Source organism: Nylanderia fulva, unplaced genomic scaffold (genome assembly GCF_048542155.1).
Source record: "Nylanderia fulva isolate GAGA-0341 unplaced genomic scaffold, ASM4854215v1 Scaffold9, whole genome shotgun sequence".
NCBI classification, from domain to species: Eukaryota; Metazoa; Arthropoda; class Insecta; order Hymenoptera; family Formicidae; genus Nylanderia; species Nylanderia fulva.
In genome coordinates this window covers 3,445,470-3,465,808 of record NW_028191026.1, presented here as the reverse complement: position 1 = coordinate 3,465,808, position 20,339 = coordinate 3,445,470, and the positions used below count along the sequence as shown (strand labels likewise).

At 33.6% G+C, this 20,339-nt stretch overlaps 1 protein-coding gene across 2 annotated transcripts in view; it reads left to right on the top strand.

Annotated features, from left to right (window-relative positions):
* ss (aryl hydrocarbon receptor spineless) overlaps positions 1–20,339 on the top strand; it is a 176,888-nt gene that overhangs the window by 47,959 nt on the left and 108,590 nt on the right. For both annotated transcript variants that reach the window (XM_029301725.2, XM_029301723.1), the window contains exon 2: positions 14,068–14,258. In XM_029301725.2, the coding sequence (XP_029157558.1) occupies positions 14,068–14,258 (191 nt within the window). The remainder of the gene's footprint in view (positions 1–14,067; positions 14,259–20,339) is intronic.

The following is a 20,339-nucleotide window of genomic DNA, read 5'->3' as shown; positions in this document are numbered from 1 at the left end:
ATGGTATAATAGAAGTATTTAATATATAAATATTGGCGGGAAATGGACTTTTTGACAGAAGATTTTTTAATGTCTTTTTAAACCTAGATATATGTATTTTACATTATCATAGTTATTTAAATTATAAATTATAAATATAACGATACTAAGGAGATAAATAAACTTTCTAACAATTTGCACCGGAAAAAGAAAGTTTAACGAATATATTGAATTAATAATTTCTAGGTAATGAATATCTTTAATATCAAAAGTAATTAGAACGTGTATAATTATATTAGATTAACTGCAGTTTTTAATTTTAAATATTCTATCTAGATTTATATGAATTTTCATATTTTGTGCAATAATGCTGCGATTATAAATACATGATAAATTAAAATCTAGCTTTTTTAACGTCAAATTAGTGGCAAGAATTGACTACAATTATACAATATACATTAAAAATATACCTAAAATAGCAAAAGCTTTATGATATATATATAATCTATTAAATTATATTATCTATTACAATTTACATGTTACATTATGTTACCGTACTTTTCTTCGGAGGAATAATCGTATTGGAAATTCGTACACAGTATTATTGCTGCGAGAAATAGCCGATAGGGATCAGAAAAGGGAATCGTAAACTAAGCCAGAAGGCGTAGGATGTCCGGAGAGAGGTCTCACGGATCTTCGTTAATTGTGCGGATTGAGCACCGATCTTCTCGCCGCGATACCTTCGATTTCTTCAATGATCAACTGTCGTCAGCCGTATAAATTGGCGTATTCGCGCTTGATAGCGGATTCACCGATAAGTCGATCTAAGAGCAATCGATTATTAAAAATTACTTGTCTCGAAAATAATTTATATATTACTTATATATATATTATTATATATTTATTTATAAATTGGTCTGCTCACTTTAGAAAATATAGCCTATTTCTTTCTAATAATTTCTAATAATATAATTTTATATTTTTTAAATAATTTAAAAAAAAATTTTTGAAATATTTTACAACGTAGAATTCATGCTTGATTTATATATGGAAAAAAAAGTTTACACAAAGTCGGGGATCCGGTGATTATCGCAAACGTAATAAATGTCTCGCAATTAGCATTCCATCGAGTAATGTATTCAGGTATTCGGGATGCTCTTCAGCAGGCACCGAGCCCTTCTTGGGATCACTCGTTTTTTCGATAGCTGCCATCGCGGAATTTAAATCAGTGGTATCTAACGAACAACTCGTGAATTGCATCCAAATGCAAGAGCCTTCCTTTTAGCAATCTTCTCAATTTCTGCCTCAGTGTGCTGTGAAAGAAAAAGGGAGGCTTAATCAAATTTTTATCATTTTTTTTACGCCTAATTTTGTATTTTGTCTCGCAAATATTTTACGCGTTCTAGTTGTTTCATTTAAAGAAGACAAATATTAAAATAACTAGAAATACTCAATTTATTTTTTAATTGGTTTTAAAAATTATTTTTATTATTTTCATCGAGAAAAAAAATTTTTAATAAAATACAATAATTGAAATACAATAAAAATAATCGACAAATTTCGTCATAATTTTTTCCATAGAAATAATATCTAATTTTGATGAAAAGGGAAGCACGCCGTGTGCTTTCAAGGAGGATTATACGAATCTTGTCGTTTCGCTGTGTTGACCGAAGAAGCTATGTGTGGGAGAAATGAGAACAGCCCAATATCCGCTAATGACTTTTTAAGTGTGCTCCAGGTAGAAAGAGAAGCACGGTCGTGTTTCTGAAGCTGCCCTAATCTGACTTTAATTTATCCTACCGTTACACTATCAAGAGTGTCCAGTAGCCTTTCCCATTTTTTCTCTCACCTATCGCTCGTCTATTACGCCCTTTTTTTCTTAACGAAAGCGACGTACCTAACTCGAATGTGATTGATCATGAGAATTGCGGAGAAGATACCGGAAATCGTCTTTTTTATTTTTTTTTGTCTCCACATCCGACCCCATGATCATCGCGCGCAGCTTTTCTTCTATCGAGTTTTTATATATTGCAAGCTATTTTTATTTGTTATTTCTTTTCTGCGTATCTGTTTCTTTCATCGCTCGATTTTGTTTCATCTTTATTTTTTTCTACACATTGAATTTGGTGCGACTCGACAATTTGGAGCTCTTTTTCGTGCAAAGAAACGTTTTCTCGCGAGGTAAAATAATAAAAGCAGCCGCGCGATGATCCGTCTATTCATTCGTCGGGGAAAAAAAAAACGCAACGGAAACGCATCGGGACTTCCGACGTAGAGTTTCGTAAAGTATCGGCCAGACGGGAAAGAAAGTGACTTTGGCAGCGGAACAACTTTCGACATCCTGTGTGCCAAACAATCGGCCATATGCTGTGCCGAATGCCGTGGTCGAACGCTGACACCCGAATTAGTGGTTTTCAGCCGCGACGTCAAACAATGCTCTGTCCGAGCGTCGAGAGTGCAATTGCAACCGGCACGAAACCTTCGTATACGCGTCAGGTTGCATTTTGTTCCCCGTGTGCGCACGCACACGTAATATTGTGAATACCGATATCTACCGAATCTAATAATTATGAGAATTTGCGAATTCTCGATGCAATAACGTTCTTTTCTAAAAATTAAAAATTTATTCTAATTTTAACCGATAATAAAATTATATGTTCTAAAAAGTATTTTTTAGCTAAATTTTTATCATTGCTGTATTTACAATTTAGGTTCTTTTATTTATCAAATATTCAGAAGAATATATTAAAAATTATTCATATGTCAAAATTAATAAAATTATTCATGCTATTTAAAACAATAGTAATATAATCTGTGGAAATAATTTAGATTCGGAAATTGTGATATTAAATTTAATTTCGCGAATGTTTTATTCGAAATACATAAATACATCGCGCTCTACAGATAATTTTTATATTCTCAATTAAAGTTAAAATTTATTTACTGATTAATTTTTTCAGTGTTAAATATTTCTCTTGAAAAAGAATCTCCGATACGAAATATTTTCTTATCCAGCGAGAGTGAGCGAATTACGCTCGAAAAATGCGCGAGAGCGATGCGAAGCTTTTTACTGCCTGTCGTGAATTGATGCGGTGTAATTTAATGCCAAATGCGACGGATAACGAGAAGCAGATAACGCTAGTTGATGCATGGGCGGTTCGTTCTCCGGAAATCATGTTCAGACCGGAATAATTTCTCAAGTAACTTTGCATCGATAACATGTAATGGATGATCATTGATTTCGTAATTTGCAAATAAGACAAAACCATTGAATTTAACATCGTTAAATCGTGCACATTTTCTCAACGAACTCAAATTACAGAATACATAATGCATTTTATTTCATGATCAATGATTAATCGTACACATTTTTTTGAAGTTTAATGAAAGATTCTAGAATACATGCGTTGGGCAAAAATCATCTGATGCGAGCAAGGATCTTCGCATTTCAACATTTCCTAAATTATACTTGTCAAAATATAACGTTCTCGATTATTAATTGTTCTCCAATTGGTCTCCGGTATCTCCGGTATAATGAAATTTACCCATGAAATTTTTATTTATTAAATGATTTATTAAATTAATATCTGAAACAAAATAGTCGAAATAGACGAAACTTCTCAGGCGAATAATCAGCTGATTCGCGGCGTATCGCGTCGCTCTAAATCCGCGGACGTCGATCGCCCCAAGTGCGATGCCCCGCGATAGAATGTCGCAGCACCTACACTCAATTAGTTCCGGCACCGACGGCTCGTATCATCCCAATAACGCGCTTGTGCTGGCATAATAATTCCGTTTGTCACGCTAAGTTACGCGCTCTATATAGCGCCGTGCGAGAGATCGCGCGCGCATCGGAGGCGCGCAACTACGCTGCCGCATAAGACTGCCGCATTATAGCCGAAGGGAGACTTTCAGGATTCGCGACGCAGCACGTCTTTTTCTCCGCAATGGAGATCTTAGGATGTTGAACCAAAAACGCGCGCGATAACTGAGAAAGCAAATTAAAAATCAGCGTGTTTCAGATTCTAAAAAAATAGCAACTTTCATGCTCATATAAGTACTTACATATAGTATATAATTATAAATAAATATATGTAATATATTTGACTATAAAAATATATACGTACATATATTTAGAAAAATATACGATTTTTTCTTAAATTAATTATATAATTAATTAATAGTATGAAAATAACAATTGTTATATTCTTGTTTTCGTATATTTAATTATTTTCAAAGTTCCATAATTCAGTGTTGCGTTATGTGTATGTGATATAATATAATTATATGTAATATAATAATACGATATAATTAAACGTAATATAATTAAAGCAAAACATTCAGATAATTTTTCCTCAATTTATGTATATGGATATTAATATGAATATTATAGAAGTAACACACATCAAATTAAATTATGAGAAACAAAAAAACAAGATAAACTTTAGCAAAGAGGAAACAAGTATTTTTTAGCCGCGAGATATCTCAGGCACAACGGTATAAATGATAATTCGATTCCGAGATCGATCTAATTCTTACATCGCGAACGTGAAATTCTGTATCCTGTTAGGGCTTAATCGGCAGGATCCTTTCCAGCGCGTTTCAACGCAGCCGCGCTGCAGATAATAGCGTACGATTCGCGCCGTAATCGACGTATTATACGTGAGATATTCGCGTTAACGGGAGCGTAAAGCATCTCGTTCTCTCGTTACACGCGCGCCACATTAGACACGTTAGCACGTACTCGTAGACGGAAGACTTACTATGTACGTGAGGTAGCTGCGTGCTATTATGCCAAGCGCCACCGGAAGAATCTCCCGAACCAGAGCATCGCGCTCTTCGCTCTTCCTAAAAGTTAATTATTATAATCGCCTCGCTTGTGTGTGCAATTAATTGCAGATGCAGCCGGTGGATCTTCTGGCGCTATGAGTAACCTGTTTTTTTTTTCTTTTTTTTTTTTTTTGCGAGAGACGTGTCGATATCAGCTGTTTGTCAAACTATTTCTACATAACGTGCCATATATATATAATTATGAAATGCATATATGATTATAAAAATATATATAATATATAAAATTGTACATAAAAATATACATATGTATAATTACATTTTTTTGTCTCTTCAAAATAATATATTAGCTTCATACATTTTTGCTTATTAAATTAAGAATATACATATAATTAATGAATAATATAGAAATTACAATTGTCATTCTTGTTTTCGTATTTAATTATTTTGGAATTTAAAGTCGAATATATAATTTTGAATGTGTGATAATGAGCTGCATAATTTAAGAATCTATTCACTGAAATATTATAGATTTGAGATATCATCGAAATTTTAGATATGCCTATACATGGATCTTGATGTAAGAGAGAATGGATTAAGTTTTCAAAAGAATATCATGTCATTGATTACATGATAATAGGACAATTAGCAAATAGATATTTATAGCGTATTAATTTCAGAGGTGAAGAATGTTTTCTCCATTAAAATATAGGTATAAAAGCAAGTCTCTGTAGAATATTCCGCGTGGATATGTGGGCTGGAAACGGGATCTGCACCGCTAACGATACGTGGAATGCGTTTTCACGCTCCACGCATGGTTGACCCGCGAGAAATGATTTTGTAGAGCTAGGTAAATAGCCATTTTCGCAATTTATTAAGACCGCTCATTACTCATTAACAGATCCATCCTTACGGCGCCACAGCTCTTTTTTTATTCTACAAAATTAGATTCATCAAAGATTATTACTTGTATGCGTATCAACATACTGTTTTCTTTGTGAAAACAACATGAATTTTTCAGAATATTCAGTTAGTTTCTCTAGGCTTTTCAACATTTTAGAATAATTAGAATTTTAGAATAAATTTAATAAATACAATAATAACTATTTTTATTTTTAAATTTACATAAATATTTTGTGTTCAATTTTTTAATAAAAATATTTCTATCTCTCTAAGAAAAATAAAATTGCGTGAATAATGTCTATATTGTATACTGACACGTGATAATAAGCTTAGCTTGATTTGCATATAATTGATTTCCAATATAAAATTAACATTAAAACTTTATTCGAAGATAGGGTATATCACAATATGATAACGAGCATATATTTTTTTCTTTTTTTTTAAACATTCACTCGCCTCTCGTGGCGTGATGAAGGATACTTACATGGCGGCGGTAATTTATAGTCGTTGCTCGCGTAATTTTTATTTTCCAGCGGGGTTAAGCGGTTTTTACTGCAATGTGCAATGTTTTTTTCTGAACGCGGGTTTAACGCAGCAAAATGAACGCTGGGAAAATCTTTTCTCGTTGCCGCGTAAACGGATGCAGCCGTGAATTCAAAAACGTATTGTTATACCGCGGTTTCAGATCGCGCTAAAGATAGTACGTCGCTTATTAGATTCAATACTTCGCCTCGTGTTAAGATCTGCCAGTTACGGACCGTTAAATAGCTTTCGTAATACCCGCAATAATTGTGTTACGGTGTGATATTATTCACATATGTGATACTCATTTTTTCCGACAAAGAATAAGCACGACTTGTCGCTACAAATGATAAGTACCGTCAAATAATTATATATATATTAATTAAAATAATTAATATAAAAAAAGTATCAAATAATCTTCCATAAATTATTTTCTAGAGAAAAATTCCGAAAAAATAATAAGAATATTTACAATTTCATCAGTATCAGTATAAAGACATGTAATAATCATTTTATTTGATTTATTTATCCATGAAAAATATAATATTAATATAAAAGGATAGAACAAAAAATAGAGCCCTTGTGTAAAATTTTGTATTTATTGTTATATGAATATGCAATCGTAAGTATTGTATGAGACGATGGACAGCCGGTCGCGCATGTCACTTCCGGTGAATGTGAAACGAAATTTTCACTTTTCCATTAGAATGTAATTATCGCGGGCGAGACCCCTGAAAAGCACCTGAGCTATTATCTACAATAAAGCAAGTCATAATTTTTCGGCCACGTGACCGATACCTACGGTGTATCGTCCCCTAGGATCTGATTCGATAAAATCGGTTCATTCTTCTCTCTCTCACGGAATATGAAAATATTCCGATGACGCAAAACGTAATTAACTACGGTGAAAAAAAATTTCGACATGCATAATTTATTCTCAGATCTTAATAGATCAAGCTCAATATTATAATATTAATAATATTAATTATGATTTATTTCGGTCGTGCTATTAATTATCCAAAATGTTACTTCATCAAAATGAACAACTCTTCCAGCTTTATCCTTATCTTTATGATACATTTTTTTACATACAACTCCATGACAATTAAAAACGATTAGCATTACATCCGCATTTCTGAAAGAATATAATTACATACACGGGTTGCTTCATTTAACGCCGCGCCTATCCTAGTTACACGTGCTCATTCATTAAATTGATTACTTCAACGACGAAGTGCCTCCTTTTTTTTCTCGTCTAAATCGAGCACTCAGCAACTGACAGCTCCACCACCGACTATAGTCGCGAACGCGCGATTCCGTTTACAATCCATCTTTCGCCAGTGACAGAGACAACGTGCTCCATTTTATCTGACATGGTCTCTCTCGCGTGAGAAGGGATCGGTCCAAGGTCGAGCACTCCCAGGTAGCCTTCCTCTTTCTCACCCTCGCTCTTTCTCTCTCCGAGAGGTATATATCAACCCCTCGTACGCGCCGGCTATCAGGGTGACCATCCCTACCGCGGTGGGAGCTTCCATTGCTACCCCATACTGTCTGCCACCCCGGAACTCGCGGCCGCTGGTGTATCTACCCTCGAAAATCCATAGTGGACCCACCCTCGGCGGCGCCTGCGCATCTCCGACCTCTATTCCAACAACCAATCCCTCCGGTTCTCACCGTCGTCGCGGAATCGCGTCGGCGAACATAATCGCTGCCAAACAAAAGTACATAATACTACATCATCGTAAATATAGTTATATGTATTTATATATATTTATTTTTATATATAATTTAACATATATATAATTGAGAAATTACATATAAAAATAAATAATTAGACGCAATGAAAAAGTGAAGATAAACTGATGGGCAATTAAGAGAATAATACGAATTGATTTATTTCTTACAAATTAAATATAAAATAAATATAATAATATATTAAACTTTTTAAAATCTAATTTTGGAAGTAAAAGAATCGAGTTAAGGAAAAATTTCAGGAAATCTTTTTTCGATCCTTTTTTCCACTCGCGCTGTCATTTTTTTTCTTCCCCCATTGTTCGCGCGATTTTGCATTCGGTGTGCCCTTAAAGTATCGACCGATCATACTCTCGAGTCATCGGCCATTCTTTGTTCACTTATCTTCCTCTTTTCGCTCCGAGGATGGCAGTGCACAAAACAGGCTTTAATGCGAGCACCGAGGCAACCTTGACTGGGATTTACCCGCCTGATGGATTCGAGGATGGCGTGCGGTGAGAGCTTCCGACCGTCTGAACGCGCCACCTTGTAACTCATGTTATTTAATTCTAATCAGTCAGTCGCTTACGGAATTAGCCGGCGAGAGAGCGCAACCAATTTATAACTTCTAATCGAATGATCGGTTACTAATTATGTCTTTCGGCAATTATCCAGGCACTCGATAATTTTTATCTAGCTTTATGTCACACATATGCGTAGCTATCAATATTAGAATTAAGATTGTAAACTGTGAGAGAAATTAGAGTCGGCTCTTATACTTAACATTTCCGCTATCTTTCATAAAATTTACTCTTTTTTTTTCGCTCGCAAGAAACCCTGCTCTAAGACTAAAATATGTTTTTGTCGAGCGGAGCGATTTTCTTCGAAAAGTCGGTGAACCTGTCTCTCCAGGAAAACGTTGAAAATTACCGTGGTGTGGTTCACTTCAAGATGAAAATTGCCTGGAGACCTTTCCTTAACGACCGCGGCAACATTGTCGATCATTAAATGTAGTTTGAAATACATACATATATATATTTTGTATGTACTTGTATGTTTTTTTCGAGTGTGTCACGGTTCGCGGAGTCGATATGCATCTACGCAACTGGTCTAATGCTACGAACGATAATGTGTTATGCGTGTGGATTATGTATCGGGAGGGGCGCGAGAACTTGACACGTTATCTCCTGGCCTGCTGGCAGACGTAAGATCACATGCATTACTTTTCGCTTTGATCGAAATAATCTGTTCGTTCTGTTTAATCGAGACACTTTGCCTTAAATCAAAATTGGGCATCTAGGAGTAAATTAAATAATATTGAATTATTCATTATATTATAAAATTTAATATTATTTTATCTTTATACGTATATTTAATATTATTAATATCGAATTATTCAGATTTTTTTATTTGATATAAGCAATTAAGTATTATGAATTTTAATAACAAAATGTAAAGCAATAACGTATGTATATTTTTGGAACAATTTTGCAGGACGCGTTACACTGTTTCTTCGAATCTATAATTTTTTTATCTATCTGTCATCAAGGTATAGTTATTGTATCTAAAGATAATGGCATATTGTCGAGCCTCGTTTGTATTTCTGAGGTATAGCTATAATCGTGCAAGGTCTATGATACTGTAAGTAGTTATATTCGCACGATTTCTCGTTTCTATAGACGCTTTTGATGTGTGTATATCCCCTTGTGTTATGCAAGACTGACCGAGTATACTACTTGCATTACTTCCATATTATTGCTGATTTCGCTCAAATAGTTTTGATTCTAATGATGGGAAACGCGCTGTTGAGTTAAATACTAATTAGCTAATTAACTCCGCATATAAATATAAAATATGTTGTAAAGGTATAAATAAAAATATATAATATATAAAAATCATTATTTTATGTTATTGTCAAAATTTGTGACAGAATTTGAAGACTAATTTTAAACTGCGACAATAATGATTTAATAAAATAATTTATGGATTCGAATATATCCATTTCTCAAATAGTTTTTAATGGAATATTTAATTCGAAAATAATAAAGCTATCAAAAAAATTATCGTCTCCTGAGAATAAAGAAGATATCCTCGGAAAGCGCCATTCTTCGAAAAAGGTAAACGTGTTAAAAAAGCGATGTCTTTAATTAAAATGCTTAGGGGTTAGAAAGCGTGATGAATGGGATTGTCGATTCTATACCGGCACAGCTGCGTCAAGAAGAACTCTATTAATTATTAGACGACACCGAATCCATTATTTAGGACGAGGAACGACCAAGGTCCTCGAGAAATAGTTCTATATTCGGATATCATTAGTACTTTGCCGAACATTCGTTTTCCCTCCTTTTTTCTCTCTCAGTAGCATAAAACAAAGCTAATTATTATTGAGGAACCGCGTGGGTTCGATAGTAACCCCAACCAAATTTATTGGACTTCATATGTTTCTGAAAATGTATTTATATACAGGGTTTCTCAGGATTGCTTAGGATATCCTTTTATGCATAAGTATTAAAGAAGAGACAATAAAATTTATTAAAAATAAAAGAATTTTCATAAAGAAATAAATAAATTAGATATCTTAATTTTCTCGTAATATACATTGCAGAATCTTGCAAATATAAATAATGTTTATTTCTTAAGTTTTAAATATTAATATTAATAATGTTTATTTTTAAGTTTTAATTAAAATGCTTAATAAATATAATAGAATTCAGTTCCTAATTAAGAACCCATCTTGATATAAAAATATAGATGGAAATAAAAATAAAATAATTGAGGAATTTTCAACTCTATGATAAGACGATAATCTACTGAATGATCGCGTAGGCAATTTATTATCGCACACGTTGATGATATACTTCTCATATATCGTTATATTATTAATTTGAATATCATTATTCTTTATTATTCAATGCTCTTTTGTATTATATTTTTTATAATATAAATTCAATTATTTTTAATACAGATTTTAATAAATGTCTTAATACATTTTATTTTAATATATTTTTTATTCAACAAAATTTTATTGTCAATATATAGAAATTATGTTGCAGTGTTTTAGAATTTTATTTAAGATCTAAAATGCTAATCGAAAAGATAATTTTTCTCAGGGAGTTGTTTTTACCATTTTCACATTTTTTTTTCCATAACAGATATTTTTTTTCATATCGGTCATCCTGCGACGAGAAGGATGCGCCTTGTAAGATCGCGATGCAAACGAGAAGAGATCGAGGCGTAGGTTCTCCAGCAGCGAGCGGCACGCAGTGCTCACAGTGACATCTCATTAACACTATTTTCTTAATAACTCGCGATAAGAACTGGTCCTTCGCCAGCGAACCATTCCGACGCCGTTTCATCTCGCTTTTCTTGCACAGCCTTGGCAGAGTATCTCCGGGGACAGTCGCGCGAGAAAGGCCGCGCAAAGGCCGTTAAATATATGTATACCGCGTAAGAATAATAATTATTCCTAAGTATAGGTCTGCGCGCGAGAATGGCCGCGGTGTCTTTGACGAGTCCGGGAGAATATTCCGTGTCGCATCGGCACCGTTTCCGCCTCGCCAGTGCTTCAATTAAACAAATAGTCCGTTACCGGATGCGTATAAAATTTGATTTTGCATATTAATTTCGTGGACAATCACTGGCGTTAAGGAATCTGCAGGAGTCGTTAATGATGCAACTTACGGTACATCAAGCAAAGCGGAAATCAATGGATAATGTCATTTGAAGCAAGGAAATAAAATAAAAAAATAATTCTACGTTTTTATAACTTATTGGAGTTTATACATTCATATATTTTTTCTATGTATTTATATATATATTTTTAGATTTATTTATATGTATTTTATTACAAGGCTAAGCCTGATAATTTCTTCAAAAAACAGCAATGAATTTGCGTTGTTAATTAAGATATATAACTTTTAATAATGCATTTTACTTTGAGTGTTAACTTCCTACATCTGATCACAGAAGACTCGGTTCTGTAATTTGTGACATTTTCACCTATATATATTAAAATCGCGTATTATTGCTCTGACTCGTTTTGTATACTCGCTCCGTATACTCTTTAGTTACAATTTTAATTTCATAAACGTTTCATTGTGATGGGATTGCACGTCATATTGTCTGTTATGATGCGCGTCAATGGCTTCCACACCCGTGGTGAGCGTTTTAATTAAGCGGACAGCGCGTTGCTTAAAAACGAGGTTTACATCGGTTAATTTCGCAAGTTGCCTCAATGGTGCGGCATTGCTCCTCTGTATTTGCTTTCAAAGATATTGAAGAATCTGTTGAAGAAAATATTTCAGTAATATTCTTATATTAATTTTAATTAATTCATTTTATAAAAAAAGTTGATTAAAATTAATTTAAGGATATTATCGAAATATTTTCTTCTATATTAATTATCTAAATAATAATTATAATTATTATTAATTTATTATCTCTAAATTAATTACTTAATTTTTTAGATGTGTCGTTTTCTGTTTAATAAAATTTTTCAAAAATAAAAAATATTCTAACGATTATTATTTAATTTTTATTGCTTTATATTGTTTTGAACATATTACATATAAATTTACATATTTATTTATTACAGTTTTTATTCATGTTATATGCAAAGAATAAAAAAATTAGGCATAATTTTAAATACTTGACGAGTCATTTTTCGAGTACGACACAGTGGACATTTATTTCCACGAAAATACTTACGCCAATGCCAGCAAGTCGGACCACCATGTAATAGCTATGTAGTAGTTGTCATTTAGCAGTGTCTTAACTATTAAATAAATCGCGCACTTTACGCCAATCGGGCGGTTCGCTCTCGTCTCTGCGTAAATACTCCAAGTTACGACCTTAGGTGGGCATCCTGCCCTGAGGACACCTCTGGAGCAGAGCACACGCGTCAATCAGACCAGCTGGTGCACACCGACAACTTTTAATTACCTATTCGAAATCCCGCGGACGCGGACCGTCTGTCGTTAACGATTCGAGAAGTGCACGTTGAATTCCGGATAATGAAGAGTAAAATGTAAATCCCGCGCGTGCATATATAACGGGTCGTGCCTCGAATTGATTATCAAAGTTAATCCCCTAGAATCGCGTGGCTGTGGAACAAAAGCACGGTTGGTTATTAAACCCTCATCGCTACGGACCAGTAAGATTGTTGATTGCCCTGGCATTTTGCAACAGTTTTATTTTTAGCAGGAGTCTTGTCTATGATGTTATAGACGGTTGTTTTTCGCGAAATAAACTACGATATATCAAAATTTTCTTCTATCATTAAGATTAATATTTCAATATATATAATAAATCTATATATGTTTTATACATTTACTCGAAACAAGCGGTACACTTAAAATTTGGAAAAAATCAAAATTTCAAATGACGATAACTTCGTAAAAAATAAAGATAGAAAGGTTCCTAAAAAATAAAAATAAAGCTTGGAATCTCTACTTTAAGAATATATTCGGTTCAATGTTGCGAGATCAATTTATTAAAAATGGCGGATGACAAAACGAGAAATGCAAAATTTAAAAATAATGGTCCGAGTTTGCCAATGCATATGGGGTGAGTCAAATGTTGCAACTTAATGGGATAAAAAGTATATAATAATATAGAGTTTCCCCTTTAAAATGCTTTTTTAATAATCTCGATACGATGATTTTTCGCAGAGTTATTCGCGTTTAAAGTAAAAAGCTGCTTTTTTATTTAAGTGCAAATATCTTGGCAAAAAATAATCGTATTGAGATGAATAAAAAAGCATTTTAAAGAGGAGACTCTGTACTATCATATACTTTTTATACCATTGAGTTGCGACATTTGATTCACGCCATGTGTCGTGGTAATTCGGATCATTATTTTTCAATTTTGCATGTTTTCGTTTTGTTATCCGCCATTTTTAATAAATTTATCTCGCTACGTTGAAATAAATAGATTCTTAAAGTAGAGATTCCAAGCTTTATTTTTATTTCTTAGAAACCTTTTTATCTTTATTATTTACGAAGTTATCGTCATTTGAAATTTGATTTTTTTCCAAATTTTAAGTGTACCACTTTTTTATAGTAAGTGTATATAATATAACAAATGTCTAATTAATTTATATATGTTTTCCATATATATAAATATGATATTTTTGTTTTCTTGCAGCTTAAAACCACCACAGAAAGACGGGGTGACAAAGTCGAATCCCAGTAAGCGACATCGAGAGCGATTGAACGCTGAGCTGGACACTCTAGCATCATTACTTCCGTTCGAACAAAATATTCTCAGCAAGCTAGATCGACTCAGCATCCTCAGACTCAGTGTAAGCTACCTCCGTACCAAGAGCTACTTTCAAGGTAAGACAAAGTTCTTTTATGCATCATTGCAATTCTATCAAACATATCCACATTTTTCTAATTATTGCAATTGCGTATGTGACAATTATTTTTTTAAATTAACCCCTTACTCGTTGATGAGCCTCTACTTTAATTACTTTATATTATTTTGAGTGATCTACGTTTAATATATATACATACATTACGTGCGCATCATTTAATTGACATATACGTTATGTCAGCTCCGAATTTAACTAAATCAGACAATAAGATTATTTTAGTTAATTAATTTATTCTCGCGCCGTTTGCGTAATGATAGCTAAGATACGGGAGTATCAGGTATCAAGTTGTGGCTATGAATTTCATCGTAACATAACTATCTACTTTTGTCAGCACGCGAGATACTCGTTATATCTTCAGGACAATAAGATCCGGAAACAATGAGCGGTCCATAGACTCGCTCATCATTCTTCCGCTATCCACCGACTGATAGCTTAATATCAAAATCATGTTTCGTACAGTGCACGAGGATAAACTATTGGATTATAAAAGGTAAGATTTTATTCGCACAACGAAACAATGAGAAATGGGCTTTGAATTGCCAAGCGCGATACAAATTGCTTAACAAAAATATGCGAAAAAGTATAAATAACGCGAATGATTAGGGGAAAAGTTACTAGGATCGATTAAAAAAAAGGTAGCGATATTTGCTTTATAAAAAATAACAGTTTTATTTAATGATGATATTTATAAACAAAGCAAAATTATATTAATTATATATATATATATATATATAATTAATATATTAATATAATTGAGCCTCGCTTTAGAGAATTCTCGTTTCTTAATTAAGATATTTTTTTGGGGCTGAAGAAATTTTTCAAAGATATTGCCAAAAATAAAATAAATAAATTATGACATTTCTGTATATTCATATAAAATTAACACTCCTGCGAAATAATAGCGTTTGATCGGCTATGCAGAAATTATGCAACTTGAATAAGCCGGGAGCACGCCTCTCTGCACCACCAGTGTGCAATCTCATCTGCAATCGCAATCAGGGCCAATGGAAGAATGGATAGATGCTTTCATCTTCCTCACTTTATTCGTCGCTTTCGTTCCTCATTTCCAATTTCACGACGAGTAAAGTGACTCCTGCGCGAAACGTGAAATTGAGCTCATTGATTTTACTGATGCCGAAGATTTATTGGAACGGACAAAAAATAAGATTGTCTTTGCATCCATCAATTCTTATCATTTTCTTTAATATATAAAGAAGAATAATATTAATATCGTTTAAATCATAATAAAAAAAAATTATTTTATGAGGTGCTTCTAATATATACTAATGATACATCTTAAGATCAGAAACACAAAATACGATATTGTTTATAAAATATATAAAATCATATCTAAATGAAATTTGTTTAATTACAAATTTACAATTTTTATTTTTAACATTTTATGTCTCAACTTTGACACTGCCTTTCTTCGAATTTGTGTTTCTACGTATGTTTAAGATCCTTAAATAGTGTTTTAATTACTGCCAACATCAATCAATCTAAATATATCAAAATTTTGAAAATAAAAGCTGCTAAATCATTCGAGATACACTCGACTGTCGCGTATAAACGTACACGTACGACGTTTCCTCCGAAAGGGAGCGACAGACGGAGGAGGAAAAAGGGTGGGAAAGAATTCATTAGCGGAAGAGGTGTGGGCATCACGGTCGGGAACGGCTGATCTTTCGCGCATGGAGAAGCGAGAGGAAGCGAGATGGCTGATATACCTGGGTGCAATAGCGTATGCAAGGTAATGCACGGCCACGAATCCGGATTGAAAGTGCGGAGGAGGACCTCCTCCGTGTGCTACCGGTCTGTCCGTCTGTCTATCTGTGAATATATGTGTGCATGTATGTGTGTTGCTGCTGCTGTTGGCTACGTCCGCGCGATATCGCGGATCTCGCAGTATATCACCTTATACTTAGCGCTCTTGTTGTTGCTGCTGTTACCGCGTCGTCGCTAGGTTGGATGCTGCGGGATGCTGTTGCTGCGATACCGAGAGGGCGAGATTTCGCGCGTGCCGCAGCGCGCATTGTTCACGCCGTTTTAATAGGTATTCATTTTGTCGGGTCTCGGATCTCCGTCGAAGACTCCCAACGCAGTGTCGTCCTGATCTGACCCGATATCTGGAAGCTGCCGCATTCGCTTGGCCCCCTCGTGAGATCCCTTTTCGTGCCGATTCTCTCTTCACTCTCAGCGAAATTTCAAATTATGTAAAGAAGTGTCACGTGCTGGTAAAAAATTTTCGACCTCGTCTGAGATATAAAATGTTAGAACTGTGATTAAAAAATTGAATAAGAAATCGAATTCTACATCCTATAAACTTATTTAAAACATTTAATTTATATATTATATATTAATGTATGGTGTATAAAGAAATATAAAATATGTCTACATATATATATATAATTTTATTATATTAATATATAATACATTAATAAATAATAAATTAAATTTTAATGAGACAAATATAATGACATCATGAGGATTGTGTGGAGATAAATTATCGACGAAATCGCATCACGTTATTTTAATTTTCGGCCATACGTCGTCTACGAGATTCAGTTTCTGAAAATTTCACGATGCCGGCGACTTCCGTTTCGCGGTTCGATTAAAAAAAGCTCGGTTCACGCCTCGATAAACGCGCGTCGCGGCCGTTAATAAGATGAACAGCTCTGCATTCGATCGGCAACATTAATCGGAGTAACACGGGTAGGAATCCTATTCCTCCCACTCTTCCTTCCCTCCTTTTCTTCGCTCTTCAAGCTATGTAAATTAATTAGGGCCCTCGGTAACGGCGCTGATTTTTCAAGTAGGCACGTGGTGCGCGCCTCCCTCGCCTCGAGGTGGAAAGAAGAAGAAGAAGAGGAGCATGAGAAAGAAGAAGCGAAAGGGCGAAAAAGGATGAACAGGAAGCAGAAGGTGGCGAAGTCGGGGCCCGAGGTGAATTAACCGGGCGTTGAAGAAGCGCCAAGAGATGGTCCCCGCTGCTCTTTCTTTCTCCTTCTTTCTTTCTTCTTTCTGGGTCTCAAGATAGCAGATCTTCCTCGGAGGCTGCGCCTCCTTCGCCTTTCTCACACGTCTCTCCGAATCTTCCTTCCTCGAGTAGACTACCGGAGATCTCGTTCAGGCTCGCTCGAATCTCGGCAATTAACCTTACGCCACTTGATCTTATTATATTGACAACGTGTGTTGTCCTCCGATCTCTTAGCTTTTTTCCTAACTTCAAATAAAATATTGAAAGAAAAAAAATAGGAGTTTGTTCATAATTTTGCTGGCGCACTTGATATTCGATTATATAAAGATGATTAAGCAGGGTATCTACTTCTTGAAAAAATCAAGAAAATCGGGGATTTTTAGGGTACTTTTTATCTTTAAAAAATAGGAATTCTCATGAAATTTTATTGATTCAGGGAATTTAAAAAAAATCTCATGCGACTTTTTATTGACAATCTTTTTAGTATTATAAAAATCTTATAAGTTTCATAGGACATTATTCAATTTTTTAAATAATATTTAACTAAATTAGTACTCTCTAAGATACTAGTTATATAATAAATTACTTTTTATTTTATATTTACTTGCTAATTTTTTGATATTTTATCTAGAATTTTAAAGTAGAAAGATCAAAGAATTCTCAGGGAATTTTTTTACGAGATTTGAAACATTTTAATAAATATCGATAGCGAGAGAAGAGGTTCACAGATTCGCACTTTTCCGTATGACTGGAAAAATTAATAGTTTTGCGCGGACAGGCGTTAAAAAGATAATACGCGTAAAGTAGAATCGCTCGCAGAATGCGTGACCAATTATTTCGATGATTTACGACGTCCTTATCGCGTCATAATTGCCGACAAAAAAAAGATTTATGCCCGAGACGCGTATCGCACATATGTATATTATACTATATCTTGCGCATTATTAGCAATTGCGCGAATTTTTAAGCATCCGAGAGCATCATATCTATAATATATCGGACGAAACACAAAGCGTGTAAATTATACCGTAGCAATTATATCGGTGGTGAGACTCGAGAAATTTTTAACATTGCAGTTTTAATTAATTGAGCGATCGCTCGTTATATATATGTATGTATAAGCATTAGTTAAGGCGCATGCGAATTAGGCCGTCGTATATCTGCGGAAAGAAATTGCACGGTATAGTGCTCACTTCTACGTAAAAATACATGTATAAAGGGAAAAGCGCGTGTAAGTGTTTGTATCTCTCGGAAGTAACACAATCGGCAACGTTTTCTTGCAATATCATATACATATCTCTTAATTAAGATCCTTCATGCTGAATTTATAAACGCGATCTCCCTCAATTTCATTATATACATAGTTGTCGATATGTTACATTATATAGTTTCTTACATATTTTTCGTAGAAACTTGTAAATATTATAAATAACGACTTTTTAATATGTTTTTATGTGATTTTTAATCATAAATTTAAACGATAATTACTGGAAGTTGATTCTCTTTTTCTTTTATTCTTTTACTTCGCGATGACATAATGAGAGCGAGAAAAATAGATTTGCACAACTTTTTAACAAAATATATAATATAAAAGTTTGTGAATATAGTAATTTTTTTGCAAAAACAAATACGTAATTATATATGATTGAAAATTAAGAAAAAATATTCTTCAATTTTATTTTTTCTCAACTCTATATGTAATTAAATTATATATAATTAACTCTAATTATATATAATTTTCTTAACTTTAATTATATATAATTGTATATTTGTTTTTGGTAACGAAAAAAATTTAGTTATTACATTTGCAAATTTTTTATATAGGTAATATATTTTGTTATATACAATTATGCACACAAATCTATTTTTCTCTTCCGGTTTTCGGCTAAGAGAAACAGATCTTGCAAATTTTTGTTCTCTTTCTTTATTCATTTCTCACCTTTCTTCCTTCCCTCTCCTTTTTTCTCTCATCGCGTTCTTCCTCTCCTTTGCCAGGTGCGAGGACGAAATGGAAAATGCAAATAAGGCGTAATAACGAGATGTAGTAACCGTATCGCAGTATCTCTCCATCGCGGACTTACGCATCTCGGACGTTTATGATATACATTTACACGTGTGTATGATATATTAGCATAGAGACGCGCCTACTTATGAGCGCGCTCGAGTATCGATCGATCGATCGATCGGATCGTTTAAGGTCGAGACACGCGTGCACGCGCGTGCCTCTTTTTCGTGTGTTCACGGTTTGTACACGCCGGCGGCGGCGGTTGGCAGATCGATGATTTTGCGATAAAATCTATTCACGATAATATCGACACGCACAAAATGAAATTTTCGCCTCATCGAAATAATCGTTGCTTAATAAACTCTTGACGTTCTTTCCTTTAGATGAGAGGATTCTCGAAAAAAATATATACGTATATTTAAAATTATACATATAAGAATAATATATTTTATATATATATAATTTTTTTTTTATATATAAATATTATATAATATATTTTATATTCTATTTAAATAAATATATATATTAAGATTTATATTGTAAATCGGGATAAATATATGTAAATAAGAAAATAATAAAGATAGCAGAAGCTATTATTTTTGCAAAGCTTCTTTAATTATAAAGAGAGAATAGGCTATATATAGATTCGTAAACAGCGGAGCTTTTAATATAATATTTTTCGAGTTAGTTTTTTGCACCGTTTTTACGTATTATTTAATGAGGAAACGGTTAATTCTTCTGTAATTTAATTATTAATTGTGTAGTACGCCGCTATAAGGTGACAGAAGTGTCTTGGTTAATTAACGCAGATGGTCTGAAAGTGTTAGGCTTTAGTATGCTGAGAAATTGCACGTTATTAAAATAACTCGTTAATGACAGATATTTCAGAAGATATTTCACGCGAAACTAGTAAATTGAGAGAAAATCGAAGAATTCCGATGATGGATTCGCGTTGAGCTAATGAAAGAATGAAAATAGAAATCCTTATTCTAGAAGCGATTTAATAAATATTGTACATTGTATATAGACAGAATTTTATATTACTGCACAATATATAC